At 36.5% G+C, this 17,170-nt stretch overlaps 1 protein-coding gene and 1 long non-coding RNA gene across 3 annotated transcripts in view; one reads left to right on the top strand and one right to left on the bottom strand.

Annotated features, from left to right (window-relative positions):
- The window catches only part of ECM2 (extracellular matrix protein 2), a 374,664-nt gene extending 359,277 nt beyond the window's left edge, over positions 1-15,387 (top strand). Inside the window, exon 10 of the mRNA XM_044077415.1 lies at positions 14,020-15,387. Coding sequence (XP_043933350.1) covers positions 14,020-14,194 — 175 coding nt within the window. The 3' untranslated portion in view covers positions 14,195-15,387. The remainder of the gene's footprint in view (positions 1-14,019) is intronic.
- Positions 1-17,170, bottom strand: part of LOC122806742 — a 1,208,783-nt gene that overhangs the window by 1,107,625 nt on the left and 83,988 nt on the right. The window lies entirely within an intron of this gene.

The raw sequence follows: 17,170 nt of genomic DNA, 5'->3' as shown, positions 1-17,170 counted from the left end.
GTGCAGAACAAATGAGAGTGGACTCATCTGCGTACTGTACGACAGTAGCGAAGTGTGTAGCAGTATGGAGTTTTTTTGGTGAAGATAGTGAAAAGGAGTGGATCTAGGATTGAACCTTGTGGTACGCTTACTGTAACAGGTAACGGGGGAATCATGTTGCCATTTGACAGCTTGTTGTCAGTCAGAGAGGTAGTTGTGGAACCATGAGAAGACAGTTTGGCTTAGTTTTATGGCTAAAAGTTCATTGAGGAGCTTTTGGTGATATATGGTGTTGAATGCCCTGGACATGTCTAAGATGATGGAGGATACTAGCTGTCCATTATTTTTGAGTTGATTGATTGTGTTGGTGAAACTTATGAGGGCAGTAGAGGTACTATGATTGGATCGGAAGCTGTGTTGGGTATGGGTTAGTAAATTATTGCTTAACAGGTAATTCGTGAGCTGTTTGTGTATACATCTTTCTAGTATATTTGCTAGTGGGGATGACAATGCTACTGGCCTGTAGTTAGAGAGATCTGTAGATGTTCCACCTTTATGTGGCAGGATGATGTAGGATATTTTCCATAGTTTGGGCACATATTGTTCTGTGATGGATCAGCTGGCTAGGATACAGACAGGATAACAAACAATATCGGCTGCCAGTTTCAGGTATTCAGAAGGTAATTTATCAGCAGCGAGAGATGTGGGTTTGAGTTTTTTGAGCATTTTTTTAATTGTGTTGCTTTGGATAGGCTTGAGGGAGAAGTCATTAATTTCTCAGCTTCTTTAGGTATGGATAATGGAGCATTACAGTTATTTTTTGGATAGTGATAGTACAGAGTTGATAAAATATGTATTAAACTGTGTAGCTATACTTTCTATTGTATTTGTAGTGGTAGGGGCTGGAGATGAGGGTTGCCCAGGTTGTAGCAGATGTTTTATGGCAGTCTAGAATTTTTGTAGGTTGTTTTTGTTGGATGATGGGTTTTTTATGTTTTTTATCATTCTTGTTCTGTTTTTTTTTTTAGCTTTATTTATCAGTAATAATCCAGGGTGTTTTTTTTTTACCTAATATTGTGTCCATGGTTTATCTCTAATCTTGAGTGACTGTTTGGTGGCTTTTCTTAACAATGGTGCATAGTTTGATTTTACTCTGACATTTCCAGAGGGTGCTAGGCTATTTAGTATGTCTAGGAATTTGTTGTTAAAGTACTGTACTGCAGAAACTAGATGGAGTACTTTTACAGGGGATCTGTCACATTGCTGGAGTATGGATATGAAAGTGTGGGCTGAGAAGTTCTTTTGTTGTGAATATGTCTGTATGTAGTATTTTTGGGGGTGTGCAGTCGTTGTCTAAGCAAGCAGGTAGGTGGTCGTTGAGGCTGTCAGGGTGGCAGCCAGACTAATAGGTCAGTGAGGGTTTATTGATTAGAGTCTAGTCCAGAACTGACTGTCTATTGCTGTGTTTGTCTATTCTAGTTAGAGATTGTATTAGCTGGGAGAATCTGTACAGGATGATGAAGTTTGAGAGGAATTCTGAAGTACAAGTGGAGAAGTCAGTATTTAAATCTCCAATTAATATGGTTTCCTGATTAAATGTTGAAGATGTCTCCTTGAAGGTTATGACCGAGACGTCAGAGGAAGAAAGTGTGCTACAGAATAAATTTGTGGATCACCCTTTAGTTGTATTTAGTTTTTTCGTTTGGTGGTTGCTGTTTGAATTTTCACACCTACCTTTCCTAGCTGTCAAAGAGCTAAGGGTAATTTGACCCATAATCTGCATATGATTGACAGCTCACAGCAGGTGACCAGACTAATGTACTATTTTCTTGTCAGCCTTTCCTTCCTTACAGTGGGAGACTTTTTTTGTTGCACTTCTCCTGTCAAATTTAGAACCAAGCTCCATAGCACAGGGAATAATCACTGTTTTGCAAAGCATCAAAATCCCACTTATTTTTCCTTCCTGTTTGGTTACATAACTAACAAATGATGCACTATAAACACAAAATATTTCACAGACTTGCATGACAGCACCCACATGCTTTTTTAAGTGGTAATTTGAGAAAATTACGGTATTGCATACTTCTTGCAATCTGATGTAGTGTTGTCGATTAATTGTGACAGACATCTGCTTCTTATGTAAAAACATGCAATTAATGTCTACGCACGGTCATTGCAAATTTATGCTCTTAGGTTTTGCAGCTGTTACTGTGCTTCTGCCTGTACCTTGTCATATATCGGTGGGGCGCTTCAGAAAAGTGAGATTATAGTTTGACATTTTTGCTAGGTTATGAATGGGCTGGGAAAGGCAGCTCTGACATCACAATGTGGGAGGTCCACTGGCTCTTCTATACAGCATGCAAATCAGGTGGGATTACATCACTTTGGGGAAGGAAACGTCCCGGTAGCTAGAGCAAGAGCTCTGGCAGATGTGACATCATCATTTCAGAGCCAGCTAGAGGTTTTTCAACTTGGTTTTCAAAGTGAAAGTGAAACAGTACAGAAAGGTAGGAAGCCTAACAGGGAAAACAGTTGAGTGGATTAGTTTTTAAAGCTGCACAGGTGATTTTTTGAGGCTATATCAACGAACAGGGACTAAAAGAGTCAGCAGGTTGAGCAATCTGCTTTAATATCTCCTTGTTGTCCTTTAATGTTTGTTCAGCTCCATTGTACAATGTTCCCTATGCAAAATCTGAGAAGTCCATTTGGACTGACTGAACTGTGGTCTGGATGGAGAAGGGTAGGTATGGAGTGAGATGCATCTGATACCTCCACCAGTGTAACTCATGTTTCGCTAAATCCAGCATGGTTACCTGGAGCACCAAGGGAAGAAGGTGCTGGGTTCAACAATTTGTTTTAAGTACCACAGAAAGTGTTACAGAACTTTTAAGGTCAGAATCACTGCTAATATTTCTTTGAAGTTTATGTGCTTTGTAGCATCCAAATGACCCCACTCACTTTGCACTTCATCTCCCCTGTACACTGTTCCCCATGCAAAATCTTAAGAGTTCATCTGGACTGACTGAAATGAGGTCTGGAAGGAGAAGGGTAGAGCACTAGCATATGGAGTCTGGCCTGTAGTGTCATGAGGATCACTGATGCCAAGAGGCCTAGAATTTTGAGAAACTCTGTACTGAGGAAGTGACTACATAAACAGAGAAATCTCTGAAAATGTTCTGAGCAGTTAGGACCATATATTCTGGTAGAAAGACCATACTTTTTTCTGTGTCAATTGTACACCCCAGGAAGACAATTCTTTTTAAGGGTGTGAAACATGACATTTGTAGGTAAAACTTGAAGTTGGTAGCAACTGGCATGTGCTAAGCATTCTTCAGATGTAAAGTCACCATGAAGCAGTGGCCTGGAAGGAGGGGCAGACCTGTCTACAGGGTAAGCATTTTGAATATCAGTACTTTCAGATATGCCAAATCTAACACTAGTCTCCACAATAGCTCTATTTGGTATTCCAAAAAGATTTGAGTATAAAATCCTTTTTCTGATGCAGGCATCAGTGCCCCCATAAAAATTTGTGGCGTCAGACTTATCTCTGGAGAAGGAAGCCCCACAGTCATTCTGAATAACAGCATAGCCTCCGAAATTAGCCGACTATAAAACACTCTTAGCTAAGGAAACCACATCAGCCCTATAACTGGTAATACAAAGATTGTTGTGTTGTGTAGATGATTTCTTCTTAATATGAACTACACTAGATGACAAAATATCTAGGGACACAGTGTTATGGCTAGCAAAGGGTATCTTACCCAACCCTCTCCTCCACTTAAAGGGTTGGTTCTCCTGTACCCAAACCAGATAATGCAATAGCCTTGGAGGATGTGTCTGTGGGTTCACACCAGAGGGTGACGGGGAAAACCATAAGTGGTCTGTGTACCATCTTAAGGCAACAACAGATTCACAAACCATACACTGAGATATGTTTTTGTTGATTTTTTTCTTATTAGGTACAACTAGATTTGATGGTGGAAGGGGGGGCAGCTACATCAGGATCCATCAAGTCAAGGGGAAAAACACCATACAGAATAATGCACATTTAAGGGCTAAGGACAGCAATAATAGAAAATAAAAATAAACTATGTTCTCACACAGTAAACAGGGCTAATTCAAATAAAATATAGCAGAGACAATTTAAATTGTGCTTAGCCTTTTTCTACAATCTGCATAGTGTAATAAACAGCGCACATAGTCATAGTACCAAGTAAAATTAACATGCCCAAATAGTGATAAAAAAATCAAACTTATGCCCTTAAATCCAATAGAAACCTTTTAAAACAGCATAAATAAACATTAAGAGATTCCCTTGTCAGAATGAACAAATCTCGACAGAAAATGCAAATAAAGTAATATGCAGTAAAATTGCAATTTAACAATAAAAAACAGCTACAACAGTGTTACCCAGCAGTAAATACCACAAAAACAACTATTACTTGTCTAAATATTTGTACAACGTCCAGATTTTTGGTCTGTTCCTTCTAACGTTTGTTTTTTTTTTCTGACAAATTAATGAGGATTGAATTTACTAAATAATGACAGAAATTTAAGTTTTAGACTTCATATCCTTCAGAAAATACATGGTAACACAAAACCTTTTATTCTAGTACCTTTCTAAGTTTATGAGCAATACTTAAAATTTGTCTGTATTTTTTTGATCCCCCATTATTTTTGTCTTTGTCCAGATTTCTTGTGCTAAGAGGTTGAAAGAAATGCACAAAAATGAAAGAAAAAGTGAAAAAAATGCATTTTTTTTGTCAGAACTTCAAAATTAAGCAGATAAACAACAGAAACAACAGGCCTCTCAGTACCCTGCCAACAGACACGTCCTAGTGGTCAACTGACATCACATAATTTCAGTTTCCCAATACGTGTCATAAAACTCTTCAGAAAATCCCCAAAACTGCTTAAAATTATTATTGACCATAAAAACAAAGCAGCAGTAAGTTAGAATTCACAGAGGAATTAACAGAAGTAGTAAACAGCAAGTATATTAAATCAAAAACATAACACACATACATTTTTTTAAATAAAACAGAAAGAAAACAAAAGTATATAATAATAAAGAGGAAAGGAAGTTCCATCAGAGTCTAGAAGCTCTAATGCATCAATGCAGGATGCTAAGGAAATTCAACTGTTTCAGTCCTTCAGCTGACACTAAAGACTGAATGATTTTCTGCGACAGGAGCTTAGGCTTTCCCCTATCACAGAGGGTCAAAGGAGGGTTTTCTAAGCTCTGGAAAGCTGTCAGTATAGGTGTTTGTGCAAGCACAGAACCCATATGCCACTGAGGCTGTGTGAATGATGGACAATGCTCTGATCCTCCAGTTAAAAAAAAAAATCTGAAGATAGTAGTTGGAAACAGCAGCCGGAATTTCCCTGATTACTGGCATAAACTTCCCTCTCTTCTACCTATACAGTGAATGATCATTTTCCACCAACACTCCACTGCCCCTACACGTGTATTTTGTTCCTTTGCAGTTACTATATTGTATAATAACAAATTTCTGAACTATGATTTATTCCTGATATCTCTAATTGCATGCTACAAATATTATTTGATGTACTATTTGATTTTTACTATATAATGACACATCTTTCATCTGCTACGTCTTGCTTTATTTTTTTTAACTGCATAGCTAATTTTATGTAACCTGGAGCTTTTCTCCTTGGGTCTCTGCTGAAAACGGACCCCTGGCCCAGCCAGACTAACCTGGTTAACAAATGTTAAATAAATAAAATAATAAAAAAATAAATACCTTTCCCATGTGCCACAATTGTGTTAAGAGCAACTTTTTCTGCTGGTATGACTTCATCCTTACTAATGTATATCTTGGCTGCTTTCTTATGGCCATGCTTGGAGTATATACATGATGTGCAGCCTGAACTGGAATGGACTGATGGTGGAAATTCATGGGCAGACTAGGAGAAAGCTACAGAGATAGATTTCTTTGAAAGTATATACAGTATGGTGCAAAATGTGTAAGAAATTCCCCCTCCACTTGTAACAGAAAAGGAAAAAATGAAAAAGCTACACAAGATAGCACAGTGCCAATGTGGCCTAATTAGTTAAAAGTCACATAATCTAATAATGCTTCAATGTCACCTACAGATGTAGCCAGAAAAGGGTGGAAGCAGCTATACAACTTAGTATCCTGCCTAAACCTTAAAAGCCTTTGTCATCCTGACAAACAGGAGGTTGAGAACAAGTTGTTAGGACTGAAGAATGCAACCTTCCATACAAAAAAAATCTAACAATCTGGTACTCACCTGTATCCTAACAAAGTAAGAAGGTAGGGTTGTATGTAGCCCTGGTGCAAGATTAATGAGTAAATTCCCTCCAGTTAAGACAGCAAAGGATAGAAGAGGGTCTGATAAGGGAAGAAACGGGTTCCTATTACGTGATCGAAGACACATTCTGTTGAATGCATCTTGATCGAACATAAAAGAACGAAAAGGCAAAATAGTGAAGCGGCTTTATTTCTCTTGGCCGTTTCCATTACTTTGCCATTTTCGGCACTGTAGAGTGCGATCTCAGAGTTGGCATACTTAAGTAGGGGGTGCGTGTGGGGTGCGAAGCCCCCCACTTTATGTAATGTTTTAAAGTTTTTTTTTTTGTTTTTTTTTTTTTTGGAACAGTGAAAAAATCATTGTTCTGAGGTTTCGACACTGTAAGCATCCGCTTACATGGGGTAGATTAATCACCGTTCGCTTTTTTTAAGCGTTCGATGATGTAATATAGACTCAGAAGAAACAATACCTATGGTCCTGAATTAGAAGTGGAAGTAACCTAGAATGTTTATACAAACTGATTTCCAAAGTGTATACTTTTGTTATAGTTACACAAATTGATGTGGACTCAAAGAATGTTAGGGTTGGAAGACTGACTCAACGGCAAACTTGGACAAGTTCAAGGTTGAAGCTAACAAATGCCAAGTTTTCTCTCAATCAATCTCCATGGGGTTGAGTATTAAAGCTCAAGCTAAGTAAAATAAGGTTATATTCATACTGAAATTTTCAACAACAAACTTGAGAATGGAGGTTGGAGCTAAAAGAGTTGAAAGGTTGGTGATGAAAATGATAGACAGTACAGAGAAGTCCATATTTGTGTCAATTTTGTTGACACTGAATCCAAGAACTGTCAGTACTGGAAACAACCTGTGTTGGTGGCAAAGTTATAGATGTTTCAGGTAGAGGAAAAGACTGAGGTTGAGACTGAGCATGTCCCAATTTCAGGATGGGTGCAGCCTTGCAAGACTAATTTTTGATCCTACTGATCCTGAAGCCTCTGCCATGACCACTTAATCGGTCCATTCATTCTCCCCTGGGGCAAGAGCCCTATGGCCCATTTGTTTACTTGAGAGTGAGACATGAGTGAACAAGTAGTATCATCTGCTCAGGAAACATGCTTTTTGCATCATGGCCCTTATACCCTGCAAATGTCCAGTATGGATTATTTTTGGATGACATGCAATGGGCACAGCACAGAACTGTCACTTACTTCCATGTGTCAATTAATCCCACAAATAATCCCAGCTGCTGGAACAAAAATACTGTGCATATTTCTCTGATGTACTTTGTGTTCCCTGGACAATGCCCCATCCCGTTTCTACTGAGAGAGGTGAGCAGGCTTAGTCCCTTCACTCCTCTTTCAACCCAGCCAACTACAACAGGTGCCTAAATCACTAACAGAACTTGGTTGTTTGAGTCACAGTCAGGGCTTTATTAATTTATGCCAACAGAGCTGGTTAGAATGTCACTTTCTTGGTGGGGTCAATGTCAACATGAACTGGACAGGAAGAATAAAGTGTGTAAACTATAAAATATACAGTTACTACTTATACCAAAGTTTAATGGTTTACTATCAAAAGTCTGAAAGGTACTTTATCATTTGATCAATAAAATAACATAAAATGTCGAAAACGAAAATGTTTTTACATCAACATGTCGAATATCCTTTTGCCAATGTCCACATTTGACATTGTTCAACATAGTAGAAGGCAATGTCAGACACCCAGGATATTCAGTTTAATGTGCCGTGAGAATTTCACTTCCACAGCACAATATTCTACTGTTTTGCAGGTGGGCAAGCCCCCTGCACCCTCCACAACCACTGCAAATTATATATACTAACTCCGAGATTGCACTAGTGTGAATACTGGTAGAGATGGGTGAAGGCTGCCAGCCTAGTCAAATAGAATTTGGTACATAATTCTGTCATTTGTAAATATGAATGTTGAAATACAGGCTTGTTTTCTTAAATGAAAGGATATGCTGTGAAATGTTGAACTTTAAAAAAATGTAGCAACATTGCCCTCTGCTGTAAAGAAAGCTAAGACAAGCATTCCCTGCCTGCCTTTGAAGTTAAAATTATTTCATGTGTGTCCCTTTGAAGTTGGAATGTGGAGTCGATGAGTCTGGAGTGAAGCATCCTGCCTATTGTTTTAATTTAAGGAATTATTATTAGAGTTTACATATGGAATTTCTTTTATGGCTATAGTTTCCTGCAGGTGCAAGATAACAATTATGTAGTATCTGTTAGCCTGGGAACACCAAGAAAATGTGAAATGAAGTAATGGGAATCAGGACTGAAAATAGCAATTTAAACAGAGAGAATCAGAAGGCATTAAGCATTTTTGTCTTGACCATCCAGCTCGCAGCACTGTCTTGCTCATATGTATGTTATCGTAGACTTGTGTTTTCTTTTAGAAATAGCAAGGAACTAGAAAGATTAGACCAAGTGTTTTTCTGTGATGTCAGAACTTTACTGCTGTGTTATTTTAAGTATTTCTCTGTGATTTCTGAAGTCTTGACTAGCACTGTGTAGTAGAAAGTACTGTCTTGTGTTTTTAATTATTTATTATTAAATATTTTAAACCCTTTTAACTGTGGCTGTTTTGTGTAGAGATAATTTAAGCTCTAGAGTACACTGCATATTTATAGAGTTTACTGTCCAAGTCTCTCTAAATAAGCCTTGACTGGGAGAAAGGGACACATTATGGGTTAGTAGCATTCTAGTTCTGCATTGAGCATCTTTGAAACTGTACTTTTCATCAACTGACTTTTGATCAACTGCATTTCAAGCTTTTGATAGTAAACCAAGTTTAATATAGTCCTCAAACATGTGCTATAACGTTAACGAAAATAAGTAAGTAAAAATGTCACTCTGTACTCCATGCATCCAACACTTTATCAAATGGTTTAGTGCTTTCATTCCTGAAAAAATGCAACTTCATCAGAAAACATCTCTTCTCTTCCTTAAATAACATTACATAATGTCCCAATAATCAATTAATTTTAAATAATTAAAGCCATCACTTAAAATTCTAATATCATAATAATATTAATAAGTATTAACTACTGACATGCTCCTACAAATATCATACAAAACCTTCTTTAACTCATTTTAAGTTCATTTATACTTTGTCTGATCTTAAGACCAAAATACTGTGGAGAGAGAGTTTGTCATTAATTCCTGGAGCTTGTATGGTAGTCAGTAAAATTTGCCAATATAATTCACAAGTGTCCAAATGATTTTCCCAATTTCCACCCCTAATATTTTTAGCAATCTTCTCATGCACATAAAAAGATAACTTCTTAAAACGTAGACATTTTTATGCATGTATGCTCAAGGCACTTCTGCTGACCCTTCTCTTTAATGCATATGGGTGTTGATAAATTTGATCTTCAGGGGGTATAACGTTTTACAAATATAAAAAGCCGGGCATGATATAAGGGTGGCAACATATACCACAGCTGGTATAGTACAAGTAAATCTTCTGTTATTAACTACAGTCTTAGGATAATCTCCAAGTACTATACTAACACTGTCATTAATATACTTGCCTATCCCTTTTTTATTTAAATGAACTTTATCATTTCCTTCCAAAATAGCCTTAATGTTTTTACTCCTCTTATATAAAATATTAGGCCTTTTGCCCAGTTCTTCTTCCAATTCAGACATTGTAACCATTCCATTTTTTATTTATAATATATCTAAATCCTGTACATCCCAGTTACAAACTATAAACTAAGCTAAAATTACCACGGGTCTCTCTTTTAAATATCACACTTCCAGGGTGTTTTAAAATAGGCTTACATTTTGCTCCCTCCCTACAAATATCTCTTCTCATATATTACCTACTACATTTTTGTATAGCTTCTTTCAAAACACATTACCTATAACTTATCAGTTTCATCAATAAATACTTTGTTTTCTGATATAAAGCTTGATAATCTCATCATTTGCCTTTTAAACCTTTCTTCTGCTATATTATAACGTGACCACTGTTATAGTGCAAATAACTGTTAGAAGAGGTCAATTTTCTAAATATATTATCATATCTGTTGTCCAGTTCATTCTTTTTGATAGTCATGTCTATAAATTTCAAACTATCTCTACTTCATTCTGATGTAAAAGGAAGTAAATATTGTGGAAAGAAATATCCAGGGAATTGTAATGGCTAGGTTTGTATAGGCCCCCTAGGGCCAATAGCCTAATACCAACCTATGTATAGGTTAAAAAAATGTAGTCTTTACCCCAAAAATGAATTCAACATACACACACACATATATATTCCCTCTCCACATCACAAATATATTGTCCAAAAATATATTTATACATATATTATTTGTAAACTAAGGGAAAAACAAAATTAATCTCCCACCACCATAATACTATATTAGTAAATTAGCAAAGACCAGGACCACTGCTGCCTCCATTGCTACTCCACTTAATTGCTTATAGTATTCCCCTTCAAAGTATGCATATCTGCTGCATACAATCAATTCCATAAATGTGCACAACACTTTAATCATATTATGAAATTACTCCCTTTAGCCAAGGCTTCATAAAACTATGCCAAACTTGTATCATGAGGGATAAGTATGAACAGATTTTTAACATCTATCCCAATTAATATTATATCCTTATAAAATCTACTTTCTCCAACTTCTTTTAAAAAATTCATATGAATTAATTAAAGGATGTTGTTTTGTCACTAAAAGAAAACCTTTTTAACTTATAAATCAATATACTTAACCAAAGGTTCGGTCTTACAGCCACCTGACGCTATTATGAGTCTTAAAGGTGGGTCTAAGATGTTCTTGTTTACCTTGGGAATCCCCAAAATTGATAGAACGGTTTGTTAACTTTCAAGTGTTCAATTGTTTTTTGGTCAGAATTGTTTTCCAAACAATCATTTACCACCAAGTCAATTTTGTAACTAGAAATATTAACCTCATTCATTGAGGCAGTCACAAAATAGGCCCTATCTTGCTAATATTCCAGCATCTTGTTGGAGTAGGTGCAACAATCTGTTATTACAACCCCCCCCCTTTATCTAGCTTTATCACACTTACTAAACGGTTGATTTTTTTTTTAAACTCATTTAATAACGTTTTCTCAGTTGTCAAATTATGGTACATATCAATCATAGTCTTGTTAGTAAATAAGTGTCTTAAATTATACTCACATAATTTTTCATATAATGGAAAGTCGGTGCTAAAGGTAGATTAAACATATTTACAAGAACAAGTCGCAAACCTCACCTGCTGTTTTCTCATCAAAAATAATTCCAAATGTAATTTTCTTATAAATTGTTTTAACTCAATCAAAATATCAACAAGGTTTAAAGGTTAAGTGTGCACCCTTTTGACAACAATTCATGAAAAATAGGAGTAATTTCCAAATGTGAATAATTATAGACCCTGAAAAGATGAAAATCAAAAACACCAAATTTGAAAATAGGACTGGTGAAAGGGCCAAAGTACGACAAAACGACTCAAATGTAATGAGAAAGATTTATGTCCATGAATGACAACCTCAAAAATACACTTTCTGTTTTAGAAGTTCTAAATACAACTATAACTTGGACATAAGCAAATGCTGGCTCACAAAACAAAAAAGATACATTCTGTCTAAACAATAAAACAAGCACTAGGAAAGGTACTCCTTATATAGACACCTCAAGTTCAAAAATTATATCTCAGTGGAACACAAAAGAAACTACTGACATCTACACAGCAACCATCTAACAGTAAAAAATGTCAAGGGGAAAGGGGAGTATATAAGCTGAACTTTCAAATACTGACCTTAAAACAGTACATTCACTGGCCAGAAGTAACCAGGAGACAAACAGAAAACACCAAAATCATTGTGAGAAATATTAAAATTCATCTGAAACTCTGAAAATTAAAACAGTAGCCCAGGGTCATTTACAGATGCAGCTGACACTTGATGAAAGAGATCTGGAGAAGAGGTCCCACTGAGCAGAAAATTATGGGTAAAGTGTAGGTGCACTGTAATCTAGAAATGTTTTAGATGCTGAGCGTAAGCCCCATGGATAGAGTAAGGAGGACGGTCCTATCACATCCTGTAGTACCTACATATAACTGATAATGAATACTATTAATCAAAAGGTCAGCTTTTTTGTGAATTCTCACTTATAAAATGTCCTTTGACAGTATCTCCTTTAGTGAACAGTGCATGAAACTTTTCTTCATACTGTTTTTAATTAATTTTTTGATCACACTGAAAGAAACGTTTCAGAAAAATCAAAATTCCAGATTTATGCGACACGTTTGTAACAACAATACTATATAAAAGTCTGTCATCTGTGCTCTAACTGGTACAAATTACAGTTCTTAGGAGAAAAAGTGGTCCTCTAGGTCATTTGACAAGCTCACATGAGCTACAGTCTTTTCTCAAAATTAGGTCACAAACATGGAAAAATATATGATAAAGGTGCTGATTAAACATTGCATGCTGTTGCTGAGGTGTTACCAACAGAGAATTAAACTACATTTCTATTATAATTTTTTTTTATCACCCAGACAGATAACACTAAAATTGAGTTATTCAAGCTAGTAAATTGCAATGCCGATAGTTAAACCGTTTTTATATGTAATTTGCTTATGCATACTGAGTGCAAAAAGAGCCACATGAGAAATCAATATGACAAAAGCACATTGTCATAGTCAACCAAAAACATAGCTAAGAATCTTGCCTCATTTAAGTCAAAGGCTAAATCTTAATTTTAGTTTTTCTGTGTTTGAAGTCAAAGAGAAATAGGAACATGAGTCACAGGTTTGGTGAACAAGCTCAAAGCCTGCTAATCATCAAAAGCTTGATGCCTGGATCCCGTTTTGGAACTTTGTGTGGTCATGTAGTCATCCAGTTCCTTTCTGAAGATATCAGCTGATGGGCTGAAGTTAACTGAGAAGGAGAGTTTATACTAAAGGTGTGGGCGTTTTTGAGATATTAAGATGTTATGTTTCACTGATATTAATTAAACCTGCTTTCCAATAGCAAAGATAAATCAGTAATGCAGACACCCTCTTTTAACTGTTTTAATATAACAGAACTAAAAAAAAAAATAACGAAGGGCATGCGGTGGTCTAAATCTTAAGCTAGAGCACTATACCTGTGATAAGGGACCAAAACTAGGGATTCATGTTAGGCAGGCACACCCTCACTAAATGACAGCAACTTATCATCGTAACAATTCTCAAAACTGGTTTGAATGGCATGATCAGTAAAATAGTTTAAACAGAAGCCAGAATATGAGGTCTAATTAAGGTTCACTCACATGCTCATCTGAGCTCTGGGGTTAGTAATACTGCTGCTTTAGTGCAGCCTTGCTTTCGTCTGTTTTTAAATAATTGAGTCAACAATGTTGCATAGGGTTGGTCAGTCTTCTGTGCACATCATCAGTAAATGCATGCAAGGATTTTATCAGCAGTGAGTACCCAAGGGAATGGTCAGGCTTTTCCCTACTGCCGTAAATAGCAGCTGCTCTTTATCATTGACCTTTATGATGTACACTCAGCCCAGATCATAGGTACATAGCACAGAAAAGCTTGAAGTTTACTAATATAGAAGTTTTGCAAAATAAATTACGCTAACGTTTTTCCAACAGAGTTATATTTGAGGGTGAACACAATGGCAATAAAAACAATACCTTTAATTAATTACTGAGGTTAATGCATGTGGTAAATGAGTGAGTGACGAAATTTCTCCTTTGTATTTTACAGAAGCATTTCACCACATGCAATTTGTCCTGAAGATGATGAGGATGAAGAAGATTTAAGCATTGTATCACTTCACCTGGAAAACAATTACATTGATACCAGAAGAATTTCACCCACTGCATTTTCTTGCATACCATCCTACTCCGGAGTTGTCATGAAGCCTCAGAAGCTCAAATGATGGCACAACTGTCACTGCAGCATGTTAACCCAAAATCACAGAAATGGATGGCCTTGATAACTTTACTTGCTCTACACCACTGCCATTTTTTACTATATTAATATTGGTTCACTGTTGTAAAAGAAAACAGGTAATATGCAATCTAGGAAACTAGATGCAGAAAAAAAAACACTATTTCAAAAATGAATGTGTGACCTTTAATTCTGCACACTTCACACAGTGCAAAGTTGAAACTCTTTGGAAACATTAAATTCCCTGAAAAAGAACAGACAGCTGTAACTAATAAATAATTAACATTTTTGATAATTTTGACAATTACACCACATTGTGCACTGGATAATTCACCTTCCTATGTCAGCATTATACATTTCACTTCATTCTGGTATGCAAGTTAAAATCACGAGCATGCATGTGTACGTGCTCACAACTGAAATGTGGAAAGAATAACAACTATGCAAAACCTGTTCCGAAGGACTCTGATATTAGTGGTAAAGAAAAAATGCTAAAAAAGCTACTGTCAGCTATTAAAAAAGACATTTAATGTATTTCAGTACTGATTCCCCAAAATGACTGAGACATACAGCTATTGTGATTCCCAATTCAGTATGTTTGAACACTGACAAAGTTAACTACCATCATCTTTTTCCACTGTAACTTTACTGCACAAGAGATGATAGTTGTATTAGATATAGAACATAACACCATTAGTGACCCATCAGTTTCAGATCAAGTCTCAACTTCTGATGCACAGCCTTTTAAAGTTTAAACGACAGATGGGAAAATGAGGCTGCTCTACACTAACAGCCTCCTTAATAGGATTTTCTCATGCTGAAGACCTGAGAATTTATACAGCTACAGGAAATGATAAAGTCTTCCAGCACTCGGGAGAAATAAATATGCTCTTAGTTTGTTGCTGGCATTTCAAGAAAAAACAGATCTTCATATCCAGGAATGCAGGCCTTCCACTTTAAGTTACAGTCCCGATAAGCTTGTATGTAATAACAGACTTTTTAAAATATTTTTATATACAAACTTTACGTACATACAAGTTTTTAGTATACTTTGCTGGACTAAGTATAGAGAGAAAAGTAAATGAAAAATGTCTATCATACTTTTTTTTAAAATGTATTCTAAGGGAACTATATAATAACCTTATTTTCTGTACTAATAAAGCACATATAACACTTCAATGCAACATATTGTCAGTTTTCAATTACGCTTTACAAAAAAACAAAAAAGTTATATTGATCTGTACTAAAAGCATATAGGGACTGCCATGTGTCAGATTGTAAGTATGCAATTAAGCTAAATCTGATCAACTCTTATGACAGCATTGCAGGAGAACTTCATAGTGCAGTAATGCCAGATTTGTTTTGTCTGAACTTCAGCAACTCACACGACTCAGTCTCACACAGGTGTTTGCAAGGAAAGCCCTGAGGGTTGAGGTTAGACTCAAGAATGAGGAATGGACTGTAATACATTTGGAGAGTAGAACACAGTGGACTGACAAGTGTGCACATGTTCAGAAATAAGAGAATTTAGCATCAGGTCTCTTAATGAGTGTTGATTTCTGGCATATCTAAAGGATCCAACTCTCTGCATTTGTCATTGAGAGCTGTAGCAGTGCATGATGGGGAAACAATCAAAAGAGACGTTTCGAAAATGACTAACTAAATTTGTTCCCCTCAGAAATGAAGGACTGAACGTGTGGCACAATAAACCTGGACCTAAGTAGCAACTGAGAGGAGTGGAACCGATGACAATAAAAAAGAAGTCGCTATGTATATTTATCACAAACTGATCGGACCATTAACTGCAAACTGAGGGGCCTGTGGCAGCATTGAACAGACTGTTGTGGAGTCTCTTCTGGTCACACATTGCCAATACACTGTATCAGAGGATAAAAAGCAAATGACCTATCAGGCTGTGGGAAAGTCTCAAGAGAAAAGGTACCAAAGAAGGGTGTGTGGGCTGGAACAGAAATGGTATGACCAGAGATTAGAGGAGCTGACACTCATCATACTAAAGACCAGAATGATGAAGGAGGAATGGGTGGATGAGGTCATATTAGGGAGAAGTAAAACGGTCATCTTGAATTGGAAGGATGAAGAGGTACAGGTTTGTAGAGACCCGCTATTCCATGGATGTGTGAAAATATTTCTTCGTAGAGAGGACTGTGGATACATGATACTGGGGATAAAGTAGAAAAATCCAAGAAAGCATTCAAGAATTCATGGGAAAGGAAGAGAATGGTGTTATAGAATAGAGGACAAGTTTGTTTGTTGTTTGTCTTTCGGCTTTTCCCGGTTAGGGGTTGCCACAGCGGAACTCCGGTCCTCTAATGACTGACAGTTGTTTTTTATGGTGTCAAGTTGCCAGCCCGACACCCAACCTTCAACGAAGGCAAGCCCATTCAACGCATGTCTTTCGAACATCCACTCGACCACGGGGAAGACATGCAGACTCCACAGAGGACAAGTAAAATGCTAAATTTATTTACAGGGCACACTAGAATAGATCAAGTCTCATTCTACTATCAATCAAATGTAATGTATGAAGGAGACTTATTACATAATAACAAATACCTACAAAAATCAAGAAGAATGTAAGTACCATTAGTCTTCTTTAATCATGTAAAATGTATACAGATAATAAAATCTCAAGATTATTAAACTAGAAATCATTTTAAACAACTCTAAACTTACTACATGTGCATTTCAATAAAGGAGGAACGCTGTTTTCATGAAGAAAGCTTTGCATATCTGAAGGGAATGGAAAGAGTGCATCCGGTAACATCTTTCAGAAACAAAACTGCATAAAGACATAACAGAATTTTATACCACCAAGTGGTTGACTCAAAGGAAAGTTTTAAAAATGAAGAATGCACACAAAGAATGCACAGAACAGCCTTCCAAAGAAAACTGGAGGAGGAAACATCTAAAATATAGAGGGAATAAGAATAAATCTGACAAACCT

The sequence above is a fragment of the Protopterus annectens genome, chromosome 7.part0 (assembly GCF_019279795.1).
Source record: "Protopterus annectens isolate FY-2018-M chromosome 7.part0, PAN1.0, whole genome shotgun sequence".
Classification (NCBI taxonomy): Eukaryota; Metazoa; Chordata; order Ceratodontiformes; family Protopteridae; genus Protopterus; species Protopterus annectens.
The sequence above is the reverse complement of the archived record's forward strand: the minus strand, read 5'-3'. Positions and strand labels throughout refer to the sequence as shown.